This window comes from Rhinolophus sinicus, linkage group LG09, assembly GCF_036562045.2.
Source record: "Rhinolophus sinicus isolate RSC01 linkage group LG09, ASM3656204v1, whole genome shotgun sequence".
Classification (NCBI taxonomy): Eukaryota; Metazoa; Chordata; class Mammalia; order Chiroptera; family Rhinolophidae; genus Rhinolophus; species Rhinolophus sinicus.
In genome coordinates this window covers 79,652,377-79,675,901 of record NC_133758.1, presented here as the reverse complement: position 1 = coordinate 79,675,901, position 23,525 = coordinate 79,652,377, and the positions used below count along the sequence as shown (strand labels likewise).

The 23,525-nt window shown below is 37.1% G+C and overlaps 1 protein-coding gene, 1 long non-coding RNA gene and 2 pseudogenes across 9 annotated transcripts in view; 1 reads left to right on the top strand and 3 right to left on the bottom strand.

Moving 5' to 3' along the window:
- The window catches only part of DMTF1 (cyclin D binding myb like transcription factor 1), a 45,252-nt gene extending 32,443 nt beyond the window's left edge, over positions 1-12,809 (bottom strand). For 4 of the 8 annotated variants that reach the window (XM_019749749.2, XM_019749752.2, XM_019749751.2 and 1 more), the window contains exons 1-3: positions 12,668-12,808; positions 1,510-1,632; positions 249-365 (exon numbers count right to left, since the gene is read on the bottom strand). In XM_019749749.2, the coding sequence (XP_019605308.2) occupies positions 249-357 (109 nt within the window). In that variant the 5' untranslated portion in view covers positions 358-365; positions 1,510-1,632; positions 12,668-12,808. Of the gene's footprint in view, positions 1-248; positions 366-1,509; positions 1,633-4,029; positions 4,151-10,698; positions 10,838-12,667 lie in introns of those variants that run through there. The other 4 variants (XM_074340669.1, XM_074340673.1, XR_012498868.1 and 1 more) reach the window with 3 other exon arrangements.
- A 42-nt stretch (positions 12,810-12,851) lies between these two features.
- Positions 12,852-23,525, top strand: part of LOC109457094 (uncharacterized) — a 69,201-nt gene continuing 58,527 nt past the window's right edge. The window contains exons 1-2 of the long non-coding RNA XR_012498869.1: positions 12,852-13,002; positions 16,376-16,507. This is a non-coding gene — a long non-coding RNA (uncharacterized LOC109457094). The remainder of the gene's footprint in view (positions 13,003-16,375; positions 16,508-23,525) is intronic.
- On the bottom strand, positions 15,849-16,049 carry LOC141567014 (U2 spliceosomal RNA; annotated as a pseudogene).
- Positions 15,936-17,587, bottom strand: LOC109457099 (PC4 and SFRS1-interacting protein; annotated as a pseudogene).

The following is a 23,525-nucleotide window of genomic DNA, read 5'->3' as shown; positions in this document are numbered from 1 at the left end:
TCCATCATCATCTTTGGAGGCTCAACAGATTCTGCTTATAAAATAGACACCCGTAAAGGTTAAAATTTATGATAAATTTAAAAATATACCAAAGTATATTTAAAAAGTATAAAAATAAAAATACAAATTAAGATTAATTCATGATCCAAAAAGACAACCTCCTTTTCTACTGTCCTAGCCTAAACTGTCTATCTGGATGACCGAGATTAAAGGTGAATTATTCCTAATTATGTCAGCTCATTCCCTACCATTCTGAGGGCAATGAAGAATGAGATTCCCGTCTGTGTCCCGAGTCAAAGTCACAGAGTTCACAGTTTCTACTGTTACTGTGTCAGAATCCTCTTCAACTGTGCTCATACTCAAATCTGTACAAGAACAGATTTCAAATTAGGATTTAAAAAATTATTTCCAAAATGAACATAAAGTAACCCCTTATTTCCCCCCACCTCCCTGTGCAAATCCCCCACAATTTGTTTCTTCCTACAGTGTTCTTTAAGTGAAATGGCAATGACAGTTCAGATTTCAAACATTGCTTTTCAAAAGTTTATATCCATTATTAGAATTAGATGTAATAATCGGCAATAATCTGACTGCTATGATTACTGAAAAACTTATAGCATTCACTTTTTAAAATTATTTTTACCAAATTCAATGGAAGAGAATCTGTTCTAAGTTGTGTGTCATGTCTGCAAAACTCTCACCATTTTTCAGTTATTTTTTTTATTAGCAGCTTTGTGACATATTTAAATAGGTGTTTAACTTCTGATTGTTTAGTAAAACTTTCATCAAAATTTTTATCTAAATCTGAGAATTACTTCTCTAAAAGACTTTTTATAAGTATTTAAGCTCTATTATTATGACGAACAGGAACACTAAATAATTCTTCTCAAAGTATTTTTCATAATATTAAACAAGGGCATATACCCATCATTGATGAAATTGCTTTTCCAATAAATATGAAGCTAGGCCTTCTTTTGAAATAGATAACGATTTTTGTTTAAAGTGTCTTTTCCTATTTTACACAGAATACAGTATTCATTGGTTGATGGGGAAATATACTGAATTATAATCAGTGGCCTGGTTGAAGACTTCAGGCTTACCTTATAATATTCTATGAAGGTCTTGCCTCAACACTCAGTTTTGGTTTTGTCCACATACTTTTTACCAACTACATAATACAGAGGACATAAGCCTTGATGTGTATTAAACTAATAACAATATTTATTTGGCTTCTACACCCAAGATATTATTAGTCTGTTCATGTATTTACCTTTTACACAAATGCATTTTCCCTAAGCAGAAAAACTTAAAATGTATTAACATTTACTTGGTGAAGATCCAGTGATTCATTAAAGTTTTACTATACAAATTACTGTTTTAAAAGGACACCATTTATTTTACAATAGTAAAGATGCTATTCCCAAATTAAAGATAAATGAAATCATGATCTAGTTATGATTAAAATTTGCAAATCATGAGGTGAGGTCCTTGGAACAAAGGCAGGCTTACCTAGCAAACAGATGGATCAGCTACAGCCCTTCCCACAGAATCAAGTCGCCTTCCCTTAGCCACCAGCATCACTTTCATGTTATCCAGATTGTTTCTCCCCCATGTTCCTATGACTGCAACACTCTGAAAAAGTAACAGCATTAAACAATAAGGCTTATAAGAACAAACAATTGTGTGCGAGCAGTATGCTTTTGACACTAGCCTCAAACCTCTGTGATGTGTCAACTAGAAGAATGACAAAACCAGAATTCTTCTCAAGTAGACCTTTAGGAAATCAGCATCTAAAAGTATTTCCCAGTGAAGGGCAGAAATGAGATCCTATAATCACTAAGTCAGTGCATAGGCAATTTCTCAACCCAGTGGTTCCTCATCAGGCCATCAAACATTCTTAGAAAAAAAAAAAGGGTGAACTATGCTAGTGGTTCTATGAACTGTAGATCTAGGTAGATGAAACATGACCCAGGGTGTACATCAACCAATACAGTACCATAAATATTACCAGTATTTTTCCTTTATAACAATTAATATCTCTTTATGTAATACCGTATTTCACCTTAAAGCATTAAAAATTATGTAGTATCTGTGAACAACCCTGCCTAGGGATCTGTGGAAAAAAGAAATCATAAACAATCAAGCCAGAAAAGGAAGCTTTTGAATGTAATGTGAAACTTACAAAACTTGAAATGACTGATTTGGAAAGGTTTCTTTCAACAGACTTATCTTCATCCCAATGGGTCAACAACAACAACAAAAAACACACAAAAAAACACAGTAGGGTTTGAGATTCAAGGGGGGTATTTCAGCAAAAGCTAAGGATTAAAATTCCCGTGTGTAGTATTCTAATTAGAACTCCTCTCCAAGATGGTTATATTTGAGAACTGCTTTACATAAATAAGTCTGCAGTGAAAAAGGTACAGATCCTGCTAGGGAAACCTTCAGTCAGCTATTAGATTTCATGTTGTTCTCATTTCTGAATCCATCAAATTATTTTTTTAAAAGCTGGTTTGTAAGTATTACCTACAGTAAAAGATAGAGAAATGAAATGCTAACAACCACCACTAAGTTAAAGGCACACATAAACTTTCCAAAACCAGAGTTCATTTGCTTTGGCACACGTGCGACTATAGTGTAGAAGGAATTTTATATCCTGCTTTTTAGAGTTCATTCATATTGAAGTGTGAGGAAACCAAGTTAGGTATTAACTGAAGTTTTCTGTATCATTTAAAATTAAAATTATACTGCATAAAAATGTGACATTATTTAACAATTACTCTATCACTGGATATTTATGTTGTTCTCAATTTTCCATTTCCTTAAAATATATTGAAACAAACATTTATATGCTCTATTTTCTTAGGTAACATTAGTGAAAATTATTAGATCAAAGAATACGACAAAATGAACTCAAGTCATATTGCAATCTAAATTTATATTGAGGTGTAAACTCTACTCCTGGTAACATTGCCAGTATTTTTATTTAAAAAGAAACCACAAAGCAAAAAACAGTACAACTGCTCATTTGATAGGTGCAAAATGGTTACTGGGTTAGTATTTAATGTCATCTCAGGACCCAACTTAATCTAAAATTTTGGGTAAAATAAATAAAGGTGAATTAGAGAAGACTTGGTGAGATAACAGTACAAGGAAAAAGGAGCTTGAGTTTGAAATAGCTAAAGTACTGGTTTCCTCTACTATCTGAAAATAGAGGGTTCCTATGAAATTTTTTGTAAGGCGAAATGGTGTAAAGTGAAGAAGCAATTACCACTAATTTACATGAAAAAATTTCTGAATGTTCTCAGACCCAAAAAGTAACTTACCAAATCATGCCAAACACAGGCATATCTTATTTTGTTGTGCTTTGCAGATACTACATTTAAAAAAAAACAAACAAAAACGAATTGAAGGCCTGTGGAGACTGCTGAGCAACTCAATTAGCACCATTTTTCCAACAGTACTTGCTCACTTCATATCTGTGTCACATTTTGGTAATCCTTGCCATATTTCAAACTTTTTCATTAGTGTTATATTTGTTATGGTGCTCTGTGATCAGCAATCATTGATGGTACTACTGTAATTATTTTGGGGCACCACGAACTGCCCCATGAGATGGGGAATTTAACTGATAAATGTGTGTTCTGACTGCTCCACCAGCTAGCTGTTCCCCATCTCTCTCCCTCTCCTCAGGGCTTCCCTATTCCAAGACACAACAATATTGAAATTAATAACCCTACAATGGCCTCTAAGTGGTTAAAAGGAAGAGTGGCATGTCTCTCACTTTAAATCAAAAGCTGGAAATGATTAAGGTTCGTAAGGAAAGCATGTCGAAAGACAAGACAGGCTGAAACCTAGGCCTCTTGTGCCCAAGTCAGCCAAGCTGGGAATGAAAAAGAAAAATTCTGGAAGGAAACTAAGAGTGCTACTCCAATGAGCACACAAATGATAAGAAAGCGAAAACAGTCTTATTGCTGATATGGAGAGTGTTTTAGTGGTCTAGATAGGTGATCAAACCAGCCACATTACCTTAAGCCAACGCCTAATCCAGAACAAGGCTCTAACTCTCCTTACGTCTGTGAAGGCTGAGAGAGGTGACGAGGCTGCAGAAGAAAAGTTGGAAGCTAGGAGAGTTTGGTTCACGAGATGAAAAGAAAGAAGGCGTCTCCATAACATAAAAGTGTAAGGTGAAGCAGCAAGTGCTGATGTAGAAGCTGCAGCAAGTTACCCAGAAGGTCTAGTTAATTAACAAAGGAGGAGTAACTAAACAACAGATATTCAATGTACAAGAAACAGCCTTAGTTTGAAAGATGCCCTCCAGGGCTGTCATAGCTAGAGAAGTTAAAGCCTGGCTTCAAAGCTTCAAACGACAGGCTGACTCTCGTTAGAGGTTAATGCAGCTGGTGACTTTTAAGTTGAAGCCACTGCTCACTCACCATTCTGAAAAATCCTACGGCCCTTAGGAATTATGCTCACTGTACTCTGCATGCTACAAGTCAAACAAAGCCTTGGTGACAGCACATCCATTTACAACATGGTGTATTAAATATCTTAAGCCCACCGTTGCGAGTTACTGCTCAGAAAGATTCCTTTCAAATTACTGCTGCTCTTTGACAATTCACTTGGTCACCCAACAGCTCTGATGGAGCTGTACGAGGTTAATGTTGTTTTCATTAATAACACAATATCCATTCTGCAGCTCATGGATCAAGTTTTGACTTTCAAACATTATTTAAGAAACACCGGGGGTGCCCCCCCCCCAATTTATACACATGACTTGTACTCATCTTTTGCTATCGGTATGTATTACAATTTTAATAGTTTTTTCTTTTCTTAAAATGTGTATACACCTTTTTGGCACCCTCTGTATTTTGTAAGGCTATAGCGGTCATAGATAGTGATTCTTCCTCTGATGGGTCTGGGCAGTCAACTGAAAACCTTCTGGAAAGGATTCACCATTCTAGATGCCATTAAGAACACTCATGATTCATGGGAGGAGGTAAAAATATCAACATTAACAGGAGTTTGGAAGAAGTTGATTTTCTCATGAATGACTTTGAGGGGTTCAAGACTTCAGTGGAGAAATGAACTGCAGATGTGGGGGAAATGGCTAGAGGACTAGAATGAAAAGTGCAGCCTGAAGATGTGACTGAATAGCTGCAATCTGATGAAAACATTTGAATGAAGAGCTGCTTCATACTGATGAGTAAAGAAAGTGGTTTGCTGAGATGCAATCTACTCCTGGAGAAGATGCTGTGAAGACTGTTGAAACGACAACAAAGTATTTAGAATATTCATAAACTTAGTTGATAAAGTAGAGGCAGGGTTTCAGAGGATTGACTCCAATTTTGAAAGAAGTTCTGCTGTGGGTAAAATGCTATGAAATGGCATCTCATGCACAGAGAAATTGTTCATGAAAAGTCAATCAATGTGGCAAACCTCATTATCTTATTTTAAGAAATTGACACAGCTACCCCAAGTCTCAGCAACCTGATCAGTCAGCAGCCATCAACATCAAGGGAAGACTCTCCACCAGCAAAAAGATTATGACTCGCTGCAAGTTCAGATGATGGTTAGCCCTTTTTAGCAATCAAGTATTTATAATGGTTTGTACACTTTTTTTTTTTAGATATGATGCTATGAACACATACTAGACTACAGTACAGTGCAAACAACTTTTATACGCACTGGGAAGACTGGAAAAATCTGAGTGACTTGTTTTACTGCAGTGATCTGGAGCTGAACCTGCAGTACCTCCAAAGTATGCCTGTATGTTTATTAGGTCCAGTTTTATGCAAAGTTTAACACCCTTATGAGCTCCTGGGCTTTTCCAACACCTTAGGATACATCTTGCTAATGGACACACAAAATAAATCGAGATAATGCACAGATGCTCACAGTTTGAAGGTATGGTACCTTGGTGCTGAGATGCTACTTTAATTGCCTCAACAGCAAGATGAAGACACACGCCTCCAAGTATGTGACAGCAAGCCAGTGAAAGGATTAAGAGCAAAGCTCCCCCCAAGGTGGGATCTAATTTGGCCTCTTGGAGAGGGGGAAAAAAAGGAGCTGGTATGGCAGAAGCTTTTGAGTAACAAGGCTATCAGCTGACTTTAAGGCTGCAGATAAAGACAGGGGCAAACCACACAAGGCCTTATAAATCCTTCGAGGGTTTTAAGTTTGAAAATATAATTCAGTTTTAAAAGATCACCCAGACTGTAGTATGGAGAACGGATGAGTAAATTAGGAAGACAATCGGTTGTCCAAGAGATGACTGTCACTTGGAATAGGTGGCAGAAATAAGGAGGCTGGACATAAGATATAATTTGGAGACAGTGTTGACAGGATTTGCTGAATGAAGAGGTGATAGAGATTAAGAGATGGGGAGCTATCGCAAGATGATTCCTAGGCTTTTGGCTTCTTAACTGAATTTTGGAGCAGTAAGAATATATTTTATTAAGTATTTTTATCACTACTAGTATTAATGAAGATATAAGGCATCCAAATGAAAATGTCAAGTTGATAGTTGGAAGCTGGGATTCAACAGGCAAGAATTAGACCTATAAACCTGAGTTAATGGCATACTAGTTGTTTTTCAAGATCACCCAGAGAGGTTAGAAAAGACATTCCAGTTATGGAGCACTCTTAACAGTTGAAGTCAAGCGATACATAAACAAGCCAAGGAGACTGAAAAGGACCAGCTAGCAGTACGGGATGAAAACTAAGAGGCACAAGAGTGTTTTTCAAGGAGCATCAAGTAGTCAACTGTGTTAAGTACTGCTGAGAGGGTAACGTGATAGAGAAGTGACTATCTGATCTGGCAATATGAAGAACATTGGTGACCTTAATGTAAGTAGTTTCAGGGGAGTAGTGGGGTCAGAAGCCCTACTGAAATACAGAGAATTAGAAGTAGGGAAGACATACAAACAGGTCTTTTATGAGGTTTAGTTTTCAAGGTAAGTAGAGTTGAGAGCATACTGGCTAATGTAGGGTCAAAACAGATGTTATTCAGACGAGTGTATCTGTATGGATACAACTATCAGTGACTGAGAAACATTGGTGAATAAATCAACTTATGATAGTCAAGTACAAAGTTGAGCATTTTAGTGCCTTGTATTCTAATTAATTATACATGAAACTATACTTAACTTCAGGACAGATTCCCTATTTGGTTTATCATGGAAATGTCAGAAAATATCTCCAAGTCTACCATCAATTTTTTAGCTCTCTTTGGGGCAACTAAGTACACACTGTCAGCCCACTTACATCTTCCCTTTTTTTCTGTAATGAGTTACAGTTATACCACATGTACTATTTTTACATTAACTAGAAATAAAGGGAAAAAAAATTTAATAGCCATTTAATTAGTGAAATGGCACTGGCATGTTTCCATCATTCCACAATACCCTCATAAAATCAAGGAAAGAATACCTGAAATGTGATACAAAACATTCATAATGGAGTACTTGTACATACTCACATTTAAATGAGAAATATCATTGTTTTCACTTATAGCTCCCAATGAACAAGATACTATTTAATGTAGAACAAAAAGAACAACTCTTGGATCTGTCATTTAACATAGATTTTAAAGAAATGAGTCCTTCATCCTACTCCATTCCAGTACTGATGTAAAGCTTTTACTCAATGGATTATTTCAGACAGGTATCTCCATCGAGTCTACATAACTGTTCTGCTTTTCCAGGCAATTAAGTGCAAAATATCTTCTAAAACCTAGGGGGAAAAAAAAATCAAGAACTGACATTTCTCCCTAGTTTTGAGACTAATTTTGCAGATAAATTTGTATCAATTCCCAAACACAGTACAAGTGGGTAAGGGTATAGATTCTATTGGTGGAGATCATGAGAAGCACAGGAACTTTTGCTGACCCTAGATGTTTGGAGTTGTGATTCTACATTGACAGATGGAATCAGACTACATGGTGTGAAATATATTCGGTAATACACTTTTTAAGGGGAAATCAAGCAAGCTACAGAACATACAGCACCAGAATTTTATTAAGGATTGAGAACCATCATATAAGAGGCAAAGTATCTGGCATAATTCAAGCAATAAGACAGCAAGACCACATTTAGTTTTCTGATGTCTTTTTTTCCTGACCCAGTATATAAGAAATTACTCATATTCCTCAGTAATTTTTTTGTGATCGCCCAAGTCTCTCATCATTGTATTAACACACCCACATTTGGTTGTTTTTACAATATCATACTGTCACATCTTTTATGACATTTTTTGCACTTATTTTATCAGGAGCATTTTCCACTACTACTACTTACTATTCCACAGCATTTTTAATGAATACATGTACCAAACCATTAACCCACTACTGAACATTTCTGTTTTGAAGTCTTGCTATTAGAGACTCCATACTGACCACCACCATACTTATCATTCCATATAACTAACGCCTTAGGAAATGCTTGTAAGGGGATTTGTTTAATAATGTATAATAAAGAATCTGAAAGGTGTGTTTTAAGATATTTTTATTTTGAAAGAATGAAACTCTTTGCTAAATAAGAAAGTCTTAGTGACAAAGAACAGGTAACAAATTCCTACATCCTGAACATGGGTTACATAGAGGAATGTCAGAAAACAGACAAAGCCACAGAATAAAATCTTAAATATTGATTTTATTCAAGGTAGGAATGGGGGGACACATCACACTTGAGGTTGAATGCTTTAGACTATGGTCCCAGGCCACCAAGGGATTTGCTCTTCTGTATACTCTATGGAAGTGTGAGAAGCAGATCTATAAATGAACATAAGCATACTGAATCAAGGTACCTAATTAATGCTCATTACGGCTTGGTTTTAAAACAGTAAAAGATGACTGTATACCATAAAAAGTCAGTAAAGATGTTAAAGGAGTTTATTATAATAGACTTTAATTGCTTAAGATGTTGACTTTAATTATCAACTATTGAAAACAATGTCATTATTAAAGAAAATTACTTGGTAGTATGGTTCATTTTAAGGTGCATTTTATGTATGGTTTGGCAATAAAATCTTATTGTTTATTAAAACCGAGAATGTTATTTTTCACCCAGTGCATGATTTAAGAGCTTATAATGTGTACTAGGCTACATTTTAAGATTTCATGAATTCAAAATTGAGCACTTTATGCAAAGCAGCATCAGAAGATCTTTAAAGGGAATACATCAAATTATCAATATAGTCCTCTGATTTACACTGAAGTTGATTTTTAAAAAGCATTTTCTCAACAGACACTAAAATACTCATAAGTAGTACATAAACCTAATGACCATTTCTTTTGCTATATAAAACCTGATTGTAAATAAAGATTAGCTTTGACAACCTAGTGCTTGGAAGAATGGCTGGACAACACAACAGTGTACACAACCAAAAATAACAGGAAAAAAAAAAAGGGATAAGGTTTCCAACAAATAAACAGAAAAAAATCGTTCACAAAGGGTTCTCCAGTGTACTTTTTCTTGACAACTTCTTTCCGGCATTCAGTCACAGAATACAATATCTATTCACAAACTTGAAAAAGGAGACTTGATAAACAGGTTCTTTAATTTAAATTTATCGCTTACCTTTATGGAATCAAAGCAAAAACAAAACCTATTCATGATTTCTATTACAAGAAGTCTCTTCACAAAAGGAAAAAAAAAAATGAAAAAAAGGGAGAAATTATATAAAAGCAAACAAATATAAAATACAGATAGTTATTAAATGTAACACAGCAATAGGTTCAATCACTTTCTCAGGTCATTTCGTATCATTTGGGGATAGAAAAAGCTTTGGAGCTGAAATTGCAAAGCATTTAGAAGTGTACTAATTACTAGGGAATTCCTTTACATGGGAAAATAATGTGCTAAAAATGATAGTGGTAAGAAAAAATTGAATATTAACAGAAAAACTTCATTTTGAGAAGGCAGACTAACATGTCCGTGTTAAGTAGACAGGCTCTGTATATATTTAAAAAGTGGAACTCTTCCTAAACTTTACTGCTGTTCTAAAGTTTTGATGTCTTTGCAACAGATACTTTCAAAACACTTCCAAACCCCCTCAATATTTGAACATAAATGTGCCAGGCTGTGAATCTCTAGGAACACTTGTTTCACATTATCTTATTCATCCTCACAAGTGTTAACAAAAGCCAATGCACTTAAAGAAGCTCGACAAAAGTAACTATTTACAACAAGATGTTATTTTCAGGACATACAAATTTACTACATCATTAATAAAAACTAGGGTCTGTAGATGTTGGATAAATGAAGTAAGCAGAAAAGATAAGCATTACATGAGGATGACAGGGACTAGTTTTGCTGTGCTTATTTTCAGTACTATTAAATTTAACTAACATTACTGATATACTTATCTCTCCTGCTGCCTTGGAGTGAAATGAGATAACCTTTCTCCGTCTTAAAAATAAAAAAGCCTGTATAAAAAGAGAACTTAAAAAAAAAAAAAAAAAGACTAAGGAGGGCACCCACCTTATTTTAATATAATTCTCTACCATAACCATATCCCAGCCATGCTCTTCTTTCAAAGCTCGAATCCTAACTCCAAAACCTTTTTTTGATTGCTTCCCCTCAAAATACTTCTAAAACCTGAACACCCAGAGAAAAATGTATATATAGCATATATTTATTCATACAACTGCTCAAAGTATGGACTTAAAGTTCTAAGTGTGCAATGCCTAGTACTTACTGATTAACTGTTGATGAAGACAGGGCAATAGCATTTTGGCTCCACCATCTAGCTCAACTGCAATCAATTAAAGAGATTCACGCAGAATATGCAGGTCTAGGTCAGTCCCAAAAATCATATTTTGGGGTGAGCCTATCAACTAAAATAGTAAAAAAAATAATTAGCGTGTTTGGTGGCAAATAAAAGCACTTCGTATATGGGAGTTAAAATGAGATAATCACAAAACATGAAATGTACTTTTCCCCATAACTGTAACAAGGAATGCTTTTTCAGAAAGGATCAAGCTGTTTTTCTGTCCCTTGTGAATAAAGGAAAAAAAGTTTATTCTCACATCAGCTGGTTTTTGTTGTTTTGTTTTTTTTAAACCAGATAGCCTGACAATTTTTGTAATGTCAAGAAATGTAATTTTAATTTTTTTCCCTAAATCTTAACCAAATTTCTAAACCTAATGTAGTAAATAAAATCTTATCACTATCACGCCATCACAGTAAAAAGTGTTTGGTGTATTACCACCAGTCTTTAAATGTTAACGTGGTGGTAAACTACTAAAAAAAATTAAAATACAGAACACTAAAAAAGTTATTTGAAACACAAATTTAAAACCAGCTCAAAGAATCTCAAGCAATGGAAAAATATGAAAACCCTTAACTGACAAAGAAAAATAGGTTTTGTTTTTAAAACTTTCAACACAGTGGACCAATACTTTACTTGAATTGGAGCTTAAAAGCTATAAATGGTTGTCTTTCAAGAATTGAAAATGAGGGTATACTTAGCAAAAGATAAAAGATTTCCAAATGGCATTACTCTAAGCTTCCAACACTGATCAGATGGCAATCCTACAGAATATGCACTTGTCGGATCTTCCTACCTCAACCTGCCGCCTCGCCTCCTGTCAGAGAGGTAGACAATGAATCAAGTTAGGAGAAAACCACACCTTGAATTTGAATTTCCAAATTCCATCAGGGAAAGGGAGAGGAGTCCTGACCTACATTTCACAGAATTCTCACCGTCTCCTTATCTACACCAAATATTTTTATTATAAAAACACATGCTGTATCATTCAACCGCATACTAGAACGGCACTTGGCCACCTCTCTCAAATCTACGTCGAAGATTGGGTTAAAACACTCTACGTCCCTGAAGAGATACTCAAACCAAAGTATTTCTTTAAATGGAAAAGAGACTTTAAAATTTAAAACTTCCTCAGAACTTGGCAAATTTTGCCAATCACTATTTGCCGACGCATTGTTCCGTTCTCTGCTCGGTTAGGGCTGTCTCTCCGCGCCCCAGTCCAGGTCTCTCCTTTTAAAAAGAGACTCAGGCTGACAGTTCCGCCAGAAACCCGGATCCCCTCTGCCTGGCACACGAAGAGCTGACCGTGAGGGAACCCAAAATGATGGTTGAAGAATCTAAGACACATACAAGATTACAAAAGAAAAAAAAAATCAAGGGGGATGGGGCGACACTCGCCCCATCTCAGTTCCACCAAAGTCCACCTCCCTTCATTGAACATAATAAAACGGAAAAGGTGCCTAAAAAAATGAAAAGGAAACATCACGAGAAGGCAAGCAAGGTTTCCTTATTCTCCGCATTATCGGGTCCAATTCTTTACCGAAGCTCCGGCCCACCCCACCCCCAGGGGTCCCGGCGCCATTTAGCTCCTCGGAAGCCGCCGCCATTTTCCGCTCCCGTCGAATCACTGCTGTGCCTCGGCGACCGCTCGCTACCCTACTCTGCAGCCTGAGCCACCGCCACAGGCCCGGCCCCGAGAGAGAGGCCCGGGCCTGAGCGTGCGGGGTCGGCAGCTTCAGCGTCACGAAGGCCCAGCTCCGACCCCGCCCGCGGTGCCCGGGGGCCGGCAGCTTGCGCGGGCCGGCGAGAGCAGGCGGGCAGCAAGGGGGCCGGTCAGGCTCCACTGGGCGGAGCGGCCCTGGCGGCGGTTGGGACCTGAAGGTTCCATCGCACTTACTTCCTGTTTTGGGTCCGGGCACTTTGGAAGAACCAGGATGGAGGCTCCAAAAAATACCAGGATGGAGGAAGCAGCCACGGGCAAGAGTGGCTGCAGCTGGAGTGAGCGAGCGCAACCAGCCACCGGAAATGGAGCTACGGCCGCGCCCCGCCCCCCAGCCCCCACACGCTCCCCCTCCCGTTCTCCTTTCCCTTGGGGCGGCCCTGCGCGCCAACTGCTGGCGTCACTTCCGGCGAAGTTGGAGCGCGAAGAAAGATCCTGGGTTATTGAAGCAGCAGCCTGGGTCTGTGTGATGTTGGTTAGTGGTCCGACTCATCTCCTCCTATGAAATCTCGGTACGGACTATCCCGCTGCTGATGTATAAAGGAGGCCCTTTTGGGGGGCCCAATTGTGGTCCTTCTGGCCTTGTGGAAAGTTGGGCTCCACGCTCGGGGCCGAGTTTGATAATGATCCGGGGCTCGGAACGGAGGGAGCTGCGGGGTGGACCGGCTTGAAAGCGGGGCCTGAGTGCAGAAGAAAGACGGGAATTGTGCGTCTGGCCCTTCCCACTTGGTCTGTTTTGCTGTAGGCGCTGGAAGTGAAGTGTTAACCTATTTGGACGTGTAAGGCAATTCTTGGTGAAATGCATCCTGTCTTTGTGTAGTAAGATGCTCCTCTGTAGTGCACAGTCCATCTTAAAGCACTGCTTTTCTAGCTGGGGAGATTTTTAAAGAAGACCAATACTTGGCCCCGCCCCCAGACCAATCTTTAAGAGCGTGAGACCCTGGCAGAGATTTTGTTTTTGGTTTTAGAGCAAGGCTGTGGAAATCGAAAGATGGAGTGGTCTGAACCCTATTACAGCTCTTATGATACTGACTTCCTTTTACTTGTTTATAAAACTAGATTTTTTTGTACTCTGCGTCTTTAGCTGCTGGGATAACAGGAGTTTAGAAGTTAGACTTAACTGATATTATTGCATCCAACAACTATGTGTAGATGCACACTACATTTTTCACAGAAATAAAACACAAAATTTATATGGAACCACAAAATAGCCCAAATAGCTAAAGCAATCTTGAGAAAAATGAACAAAGTTGGAGGCATCATGCGCCCTGATTTCAAACTATATTCCAAAGCTATCGTAATTAAAACAGTATGGTGTCGGCATAAAAGCAGATACAGATCAGTGAGATAGAACAGAGAGCCCAGAAATAAACCCATACATATATAGTCAACCAACTTACTACAAAGAAGCCAAGAATATACAATGGGGAAAGGACAGTCTCTCTTTTTTTAAATAGCAAAGAAGTAATTTATTAGTAGAGATTGATAGAAAAATTCTTTAATCAAAACAAGTTTACATGTTGACACAGCCTAACTAGAATAAAGCTGTCCAAATTTTAATTGTATAAAGAACCAAACAGATACAATAGCAAAAGTTCCCTAAGTTCCATTGTAAGACCTCTCAAAAGTAAAATGCCAATTATTGAAATAATTCAAACATTTCATCTATAGATGAAAACAATTTTCCGAGAGGTCACAACATACAATGCATGTCACACACAAACACTCAAGAATTAAAAGCCTTTTCCCCATATTTATAGTTTCAAAACACAAAGTTTTTTTCAGCTACTAAAAACTGCCAACTGACCTAATAAAAATATCTAAGAAATGTGAAGTTACCCTTAAATTTTGTGTGTTAACCTTGGTTCACTCTAATTTAGTCAATACACATGAATATACAGACTATAAAAAAATACTCCTTTATTTTGTCTACTGCCTCAGAGCACTGTTCCCACTTTCTGCAATCCTGTCATGTGTATGGTACAGAAATAAACATTCCCTTCTGATATAGCCATGTGTGGGGGAAGAGTAAGGAGCGCAGTTTCCAGGCTCTCACCCTCACATGGAAAGGTGCTCACTCGGGTAGTAAATGGCCATCAACTGTGATTGGATGGCCATCAGATGTGGCTAGTTGGCCGTCAGCTGTAACCAGTGAGCCATTGGCCACTAATATAACTGCCATGGCTACGCTAGTAGAAAATGGGGGGCTGGCAAGAAGATGGTGTCTGAACTAGTAAGAGTGGATTGCAGTTGGCACGGCGGATTGCAGCTAGCAAGTGAGGTTGGTTGGTTGGCAGACAGAGACGTGGACGGCAAGTTACAGATCGTGTGGCTCCTGCTTTCTGTGTCTCCAAACCAGCTGCTAGCGAGACTATAGTGGTATGACTCCCCTCTCTATGGCTCCGTGGGTGTTCCTTTTTGCTCTCACCATGTCTTGCGTTCTTATGTGGGGAGCGGGACCAAAGACCCCACATGACACCCTGCATGACACCATGTTTTCAAGTAGGTTAGTTTCCTTATATAGTATTTACTTTTATTTAATGCATACGCATCGTGGATTTTTTTCCAATTAAAAAAATACTACTTAGAGACTTCCTTAATGAGTATGAATTTTTTGAAAATTCAGAACTATCTCAAGAATAAACTTTTATCATTTAGTTTTCAGTTTCAGCTACTAGTGCCTGTAAAAGCTCTTAGATGGCTGAACCTTAAGGACAGAACATTCCTATATACACCCATTCTGTTTTCTGCAGGAAAGTCATGTGACTTCACTGAATTCCCAGCCACAAAATTAAATTACCTTCAAAAGTTAACATGAGTTTTGTACCTTGGAGAATTGTCAGTTTGATGTCAGTTGGATATCTAGTTGTCATGCAAAAAGGCATACAGACCACATTGTTACAAAGCATTAGTATAATATTAGTAGACTGTGAGATTAGATAGGAGGGAGTGAATACTTGTACAGAAGTAACATTTTATCTACCATAAAAATGCGTAACTTCTACAAAACCCACTAACAGTGGAAAGACAGTCTGATAAATCCAATATTTGTTAAAACTATGCATAAAACCCATGGTATTTGGGAAAAGAGGAAAGCTTTATACAAGTATCAGTTTTAAAGATATAATTTTTTTCTACTGTCAATTACACATTAACACACACAAATTGAAAATATGTTACAACCAATGTCTGAAAAAGAAGTTCAACATTTCCTAAATGGATTTTGCCTCACATTTACTGTATAATGTAGCTGTTAATACTGCACAAGTACAATTAAGCAATGCTTAATTACTTTTAAACAAAGATAAAGGGATTTCCTCCCTTAAAACAAGTTTTAAGCATCAAAACCTATGCTTGTAAAAATTTAACTTTCAACAGTCTAAGTATTTCAAATGAAAACCATTACAAACTTCTCAAATATTCTTTATATTCTAGGTATGTCAACCTAGTTATCCAGTGTAGAGTCCTTCAGAGATATTTCAGTCTCTTTTCACTGGATGGCTTTTTCTGATAAGAACAGATACTACACTTGATCTTAGCCAAAAGGCCGAGAAGCGATGGATGGTTTTTCTTACTGCTGGCCTCGCCTTGGCTTTCTTCATTGCCATCTCCCTTATGTTGTGGTTGATTACTTTCTTGAGCATCAGATCCTCCATTTAGAGTCTTTGAACCTGTCTGTTCCTTTTCAAGCTTTTTGTTTGGCCTTTTCTTCCCGTGATCTTGGGTTTTATTTGCTTCCTCATGCTGTATTTGTTCAGCAAGAGATTCATTCAGCATTTATGTGATAAGAGAATCTCCTTCACCAAAGAAAAACATGTTCTTGTTATACAACATTGTAGACTTTTCCATGATAATCTCACTTTGAATCCCCCGTATATTTTTCAGTGTTGCAATCATCACTGTGTGTTTCTGAGCTTGTTGCATTGTGACCTGAAGTGAAGCAAGTTCATCCAAGGCTTCAGTAGATCTGTTCACATCAACATGATCAATTTTGAGTGATTTTTTTTATTTCAGCATGTATCCTTTGAAGTTGAGAATCCATTGATGTTTCTCGTTTCTCCACTTTCTTAAGTTCTGGCTTCTCTCTTCATCTCTGTTCTGCAGCTCAGTGTCTGTTTGTTCCTCCTGCTTGCATTTTCTATTTGTTGCTTCTTTCTCATGTTGGCCTTCCAGCATATTCTTTCTATGAGCAGTCTGAAAATTTCTTCTGCCTTTTCTCTTCTTTCTTTCCTTCTCTACCATCTCCTTCCTCTTCAGAATCAGAGCTTGATGTAACCCTTGTTTTAGCTGGATTTGTTTCCTTTTTGACGCAACTTCTTTCTTCCCCTTTTTTTGTCTTCTTCTTTCTGGTCTTTTTCATCCTTTGTAAGCTGCTTTTTGGGTTGTTTTCCCTTTTACCCCTTTTCCTTACTTTTGTTTTCTTCAGTTACTATGTCACTCTTTGAAGGACAGACCTGTTTTACCATTTTAGGACTACCTCTTAGTTTTGGAATCTTGACTTCTGTAGCTGTAAGTTGTCCTCTTTTAGGATTCACTTTTAGATGAACAGATGCTGTTGTCACTACTCCTGCCTTCTCAGTTTCTACTTGCTTTTCTGCCTTTCTCTCACTTCTGGCAGCTTTTGGAGTGGTTATGTCATTGCTTTAGTCACATCCTCATTGCTGGCTTTTTCTTCATGGTCAGTATCTCCCTTTGAAACACTAGTTTCTTTTTCTTCAACTTCAACATCAAATGATGCATTTGATTATTTAGCTGATGCCTGTTGCCTTGAAAATTTCACTTTTGTATTGTTAATATCTCACATAAACTTTCATTAAAGACTTTTTGTTTATTTGGTTTCCCGTAATTTTCCTTATTTTCTGAGTAAGGAAATACATCTTTTGGGTCTAAAACAGCAGTCTCATGAGTTCCAAAAACGAAAATGGGTAGTTTGTTGGTGGGTGGTTTTATAGCTCTACCTGGAACTCCATCTACTTGAGCTGGCCAATCAGGATAACCTTTCATCTTGGCGAAGATAAGCTCTCCAGGTTTGAAATCGCGAGTCATGTTTTGTGAGGGGCGATGCTGGGATCTGAAGCCCAGGAAAGAAGTGTGGCAGTATTGATGGCAGTGGGATGTGGGAGGACAGGCTGGAGCCAGGGCTCCTAAGACAGCAGGAGTGAGGGATGCCTCAGGGCATCCTGACTTGCCTGTCCTGGCCCAGGTACTAAGGCTGCAGTAGCAGGCCAGCAGCCTCTGCGCACGTCCATGTAAGCTACATGCCCCACCAGCTGCCACAGAGCTGTCTCAATGAAGAGGCATCTCAACGATGCCAAATCGCAATCACATCCATCTAAGGACAGTCTCTTCAATAAATGGTGTTGGGAAAACTGGACCACTGTCTTACATCATACACCAAAATTAACTCAAAATGGATTAAAGACTTTAACATAAGACTTGAAACCATAAAACTTCAGGAAGACAACATAGGCAGTATGCTCCTTTACATAGTTCTTGGTAATAATTTTTTGAATCTGACACCAAAAGCAAAAGCAATAGAAGCAAAATTAGCAAGCGAGACTGCGTCAATCTAAAAAGCTTCTGCATAGCAAAGGAAACCATTAACAAAATGAAAAGGTAACCAGAATGGGAGAAAATATTTGCAAATCATATCTGATAAGGGGCTGATATCCAAAATATATAAAGAATATACAACTCAAAAAAAAAAAAAAAAAAAAGCCAAACAATCCCATTAAAAAATGGACAGAAGATCTGAACAGGCATTTTTCCATAGAAGACATACAGATGGCCAACAGGCACATAAAAAATGCTCAACTTCATTAATGAACAGGGAAATGCAAATAGAAACCGCAATGAGATGATATTGATATTACTTCAAACTTGTTAGAATGTTTATTATCAAAATGACAAGAAATAACCAGTGTTGGCAAGGATGTGGAGAAAAGGGAACCCTTGTGCACTGTTGGTGGGAATGTAAATTGGTACAGCCACTGTTGAAATAGTATGGAGATTATGGAGGTTCCTTTGAAAATTAAAAATAGAACTGTATGACCTAAGAATTCCAGGTTTGAGTATGTGACAAATACAAAACCACTAACTCCAAAGATACATTAGCCTCCAAGTTCAGTGCAGCATTATTTACAATAGCCAAGATGTGGAAATAACCTAAATGTTCATCAATGGATGAATGAATAAAGAAAATGTGGTATATATGTAGAATGGAATATTATTCAGCCAGAAAAAAAAATCTTGCCATTTGCTACAACATGGATGGACCTAGAGGAATAAGTCAGACACTAAGAGGACTTAGTGAAATAAGTCAGACAAAGACATACTGTACGATCTCTTATATGTGAAATCAAAAACAAAAAGCTCATATAGAACAGATTGGTGTTTGTGAGGGTGAACCATTTTTTTCTTTTAATAAAGAAAAAGTAAATTTATAATAACATCTACATATTTTTAATTTGCATAATCAGTTTAAGATTATCCATAAAATAATTTGAATCCTAGGGCAACTTTCTACAGTTACATCCTAGGTTATTCCTACCTCCCTACTTAGTGAACGTGTACCTAGGGAATGCATTAGATTTTTAATATATCCCAGGGTTTACTTAACTAGGAATTAAATATTTTGTAGAAAAATCATGAGAAATAATTCTATCCCAAATAGAAATTTTTATAAAAGTATTTACAACACAGTCATGGTATTTGATGCTTTTGTGAGTTATAATTAACTCGGGCTCCAGGTTTTTTTACAGCAATTTAATGAACTTCACCAGTGATAGAATATAGATGCAATTACCTTTCTTTTACTAAAGGATGATATATTAATATAAAAGTGTTTCAAATACTGAGAGGCAGGTTCTGTTGTCTCATGTCCTGAATGGTATGATTCAGAAAAAAAGGTGTTTGCAAGTGTTTTTGTTCAAAGCAAATGAAAAATACAGTTGCTGAGTGGTCCATTGTCTTCCTACACAGTCTCTATGTCCTATTAATACAGCTGATGGGTATATACTGGAAGGCCTTCCAAAACTTCTGGAGAGTTGATGGGGATTCCTATGCTAGTAGAGGAATGAACAAACTGTCCCTAGTTAGGGCCACATATCAGGCTCTTCCAGGTCCTGTTCTGTCTGGTATTCTTCCTCTAGGCTTTTCTCTGGGGCATATGGCACTCCATCTTATAAGCCTTTTCCTGTCCTCCATTTTGTGTCAGTGTCTCATCTCCATACTTTTAATTTCTCAACCTGGTCACCACCTCTCCATACCCTATTTACTTGTTTTTCTCTTGCAGCAGATCTTTACTGAGTCTATTAAGGGAACATTAGCAAAAGTTGGTTCCTAAAGAGAGTGGAGAACTAAGACTTCAGATAATCCCAGCAAATGAGGATAAAAGTTTTCATATGTCCTTGAAAATTTTATGTTGCAAAACAAAACAGTTAAGTTACATTACTAAAATTGGGAGTATGTCTAAACCCAGATTCAAAGACCTAGCATAGGGAGAATGACAGTATATTAGTAAAGCAACAAATAATTGCCAATTTTCATAGGTTCTATGAAGGATACAAACTGGGTGCTCTGAAAGTGAACTTAGAGAGTTCAGAGCAGAGCTTTCTGAGAAGACATTTGAACACAGACTGAAAAGTGAGAAGAAATCTCCACCATAGGAGATGAGGGGTGGGACAGCATTTGTTCATCTACTGTGGGAGGGTACTTGTGGAAAGCAACTGGCATATATATATATATATATATATATATATATATATATATGTATATATGTATATATGTATATATATATGTATATGTATATGTATATGTATATGTATATGTATATACATATACATATACATATACATATATACATAACATGGTAAGGACACAGTATTTGTAAGTAGGCTCAGTCTCTCACAGATGTTGAGTTTAAGTCTACTCCTCTAAGGCTAGACATTAGCACATGCCAGAGATGCTGGTCTATCTGCCACTCTGCCTTGTCTTATAGCTTCAGCATATGACACAGTACCTTATCTTATCAGACACTTGAATGGTTGTTGAGATCAAAGATAATTGAGTATCTTAAACCAGAAGATCAGGGAGCTAGCCATTTCTATTATTCTTTGGCAGTAGTTACTGACTACAGGAGAGTTTAGTTGTTTTTCAGATAGTGTTCCCTCTTTGGACAACTCTGGAATAAAACAAACAAATGTTACCTTTTATTACTACTCTAGTGGGAGGAGGTTATTTTCACAGATGTCAAAGGTTCGGTGTTACTCTAAACTTCGTTGCCCAAATCTGTTCATCTAGATGCAGAATTTTGAGGATAGAAACATTACGTTTTTCACCAGCAGATGTCCCTATTGTTTAGCAAGATTTTTTTTTTTTTTTTTTTTCCATTTTCTTTCCAGAGTAATAGTAGCTTCAACAGCAGATGGGAAATCTGTGGCCTGAATTTGTCAGTAATACACTATGGTCGACCAATGACAGCTTCAACAATAGTAAAACCAAAGGGATTATGCTTTGAAATCAAAACATGAAAGGTCCTCCAGCATTTAGAGGCTCAGCGCTGATTAGTCCTCTTTTATGCAATGTACATCCAATTCCCTTACTAAAAATATGCAGTGACAAAGAAATGGAACTGTGTAACCTTATGTCTTTCAGGAATTAGCACATTTCTGGTACTCATTCATTCTTTTCATTCAGCAGACCTTCCTGAGCACATACTTTGTGCTGAGTACTATTCTAGGCATAGGGAATGTGGTCAGATCAAGAGAAACAAGATCCCTGCCCTTAAGGCATATATATATTCTAGTGGAGCAGCTTACATTAAAGTAGTGTTTTTCAATGTATCTTTGTACAAAACTCTTGGTTAAAGTACCAGTTTACTAAATTATTGCCCATAAAACTTGCTCATGGTTAACAACTTAATGAGAGATTAAGATAAGATATGAATCAAATCACTTGGTATCATCAGATTAATTTGCAAATATTAGGAAAGATGGACAATGTTAATTGGTCTTGCATTTTGAACAATATCTGATAAATAGTGCTCAATAATGTCAGATATTATTATTTGTCTTTATCCATCAGAAGAACAAAGAATGGAAGGCAGGAAAAGATACCTCAATATAATAAAGGCCATATACACCAAACCCTCAGCCAATATCGTACTCAATGGTGGAAAACTGAAAGTTTTTCCTCTAAGATCAGGAACAAGACAAGTGTACCCCTCTCACCACTATTATTCAACATAGTACTGGAAGTACTAGCCAGAGCAATCAGGCAAGAGAAAGAAATAAAAGGCATCCATATTGGGAATGAAGAAGTCAAATTGTCACTTTTTGCAGACTACATGATTCTTTATATAGAAAACCCTAAGAAACTCCACCAAAAAAAAACTATTAGAAACAATAAATATACAGTAAAATTGTGGGATACAAAAATCAATGGACAAAAACCCATTGCATTCCTATACACTAACAATGAAATTTCAGGAAAAAAAATGAAAAAATCAATTCCTTTTGCAATTGCAGCAAGAAAAATAAAATACCTAGGAATAAACTTAACAAAGGATGTGAAGGACCTGTACTCTGAAAACTACAAGATTACAATTAAAAAGAAATTGAAGAAGACACAAAGAAATGTAAAGGTATTCCATGTTCATGGATTGGAAGAATCAACATACTTAAAATGGCCATATTACCGAAAGCAATATACAGATTGAATGCAATCCCCATCAAAATCCCAATGGCATTTTTTAAAAGAAATGGACCAAAAAAATCATCAGATTTGTATGGAATTACAAAAGACCCTGAATAGCCAAAGCAATCCCGAGAAAAAAGAACAAGGCTGGAGGTACCTCACTCCCTGACTTCACATTATACTACAAAACCACAAGATCAAAACAGCATGGTATTGGCAGAAAAAGAGGCATACAGACTAATGGAATAGAATTTAGAACCCCAAAATAAACCCACATATATATGGGCAAAAAAATTTTTGACAAAGTAGCCAAAAACAAAATGAAGACAAGAATGCCCCTTCAACAAATGGTGCTGGGAAAATTGAAATGCCACATGCAAAAAAGTGCAACTAGACTGCTGTCACCATTCACAAAATTAACTCAAAATTTATAAAAGGCCTAAATATAAGACCTGAAACAATAAACACATAGGAGAAAGCATAGGTACTAAGCTTATGGACCTTGGGTTTAGAGAGGATTTTCTGAATTTGACCTCAAAGGCAAGGGAAGTAAAAACAAAAATAAATGAATGGGACTATATTGAACTAAAAAACTTCTGCACAGCAAAAGAAACCAACAACCAAACAAAGAAGCAACCAACCAAATGGGAGAAGATATTTGCAAACAACCCCCCTGATAAGGGGCTAATATTCAAAATATATAAAGAACTCACACAACTCAACAACAACAACAAAACAATCCAATAAAAAACAGGCAGAGGACCTGAACAGACAAATCTCTCAAGAAGACATACAAACGGCTAATGGATATATGAGAAAATGTTCAACTTCACTAGCTATTAGGGAAATGCAAATCAAAACCACAATAAGATACCTCCTCACACCTGTTAGAATGGCTGTTATTAACAAGACAAATAATAACTGTTGGAGAGGTTGTGGAGAAAAAGGAACCCTCATACGCTGCTGGTGAGAATGTAAATTGCTACAACCACTACGGGAAAAAGTATGGAGGTTTGTCAGAAAGTTAAGAATAGAATTATCATATGACCTAGCAATCCCTCTTCTGGGTATCTACCCAGAAAATCTGAAAATATTTAGTCATAAAGATATATGTATCCCTATGTTCATTGCAGCATTCTTTGCGGTGGCCAAGACACGGAAACAACAGAAGTGTCCTTCAGTCGGTGATTGGATAAAGAAGATGTGGTACACACCGTGTTTCTCCGAAAATAAGACCTAACTGGAAAATAAGCCCTATCACGATTTTTCAGGATTACATCCCCTGAATATAAGCCCTAATGTGTCTTTTGGAGCAAAAATTAATATAAGACCTGGTCTT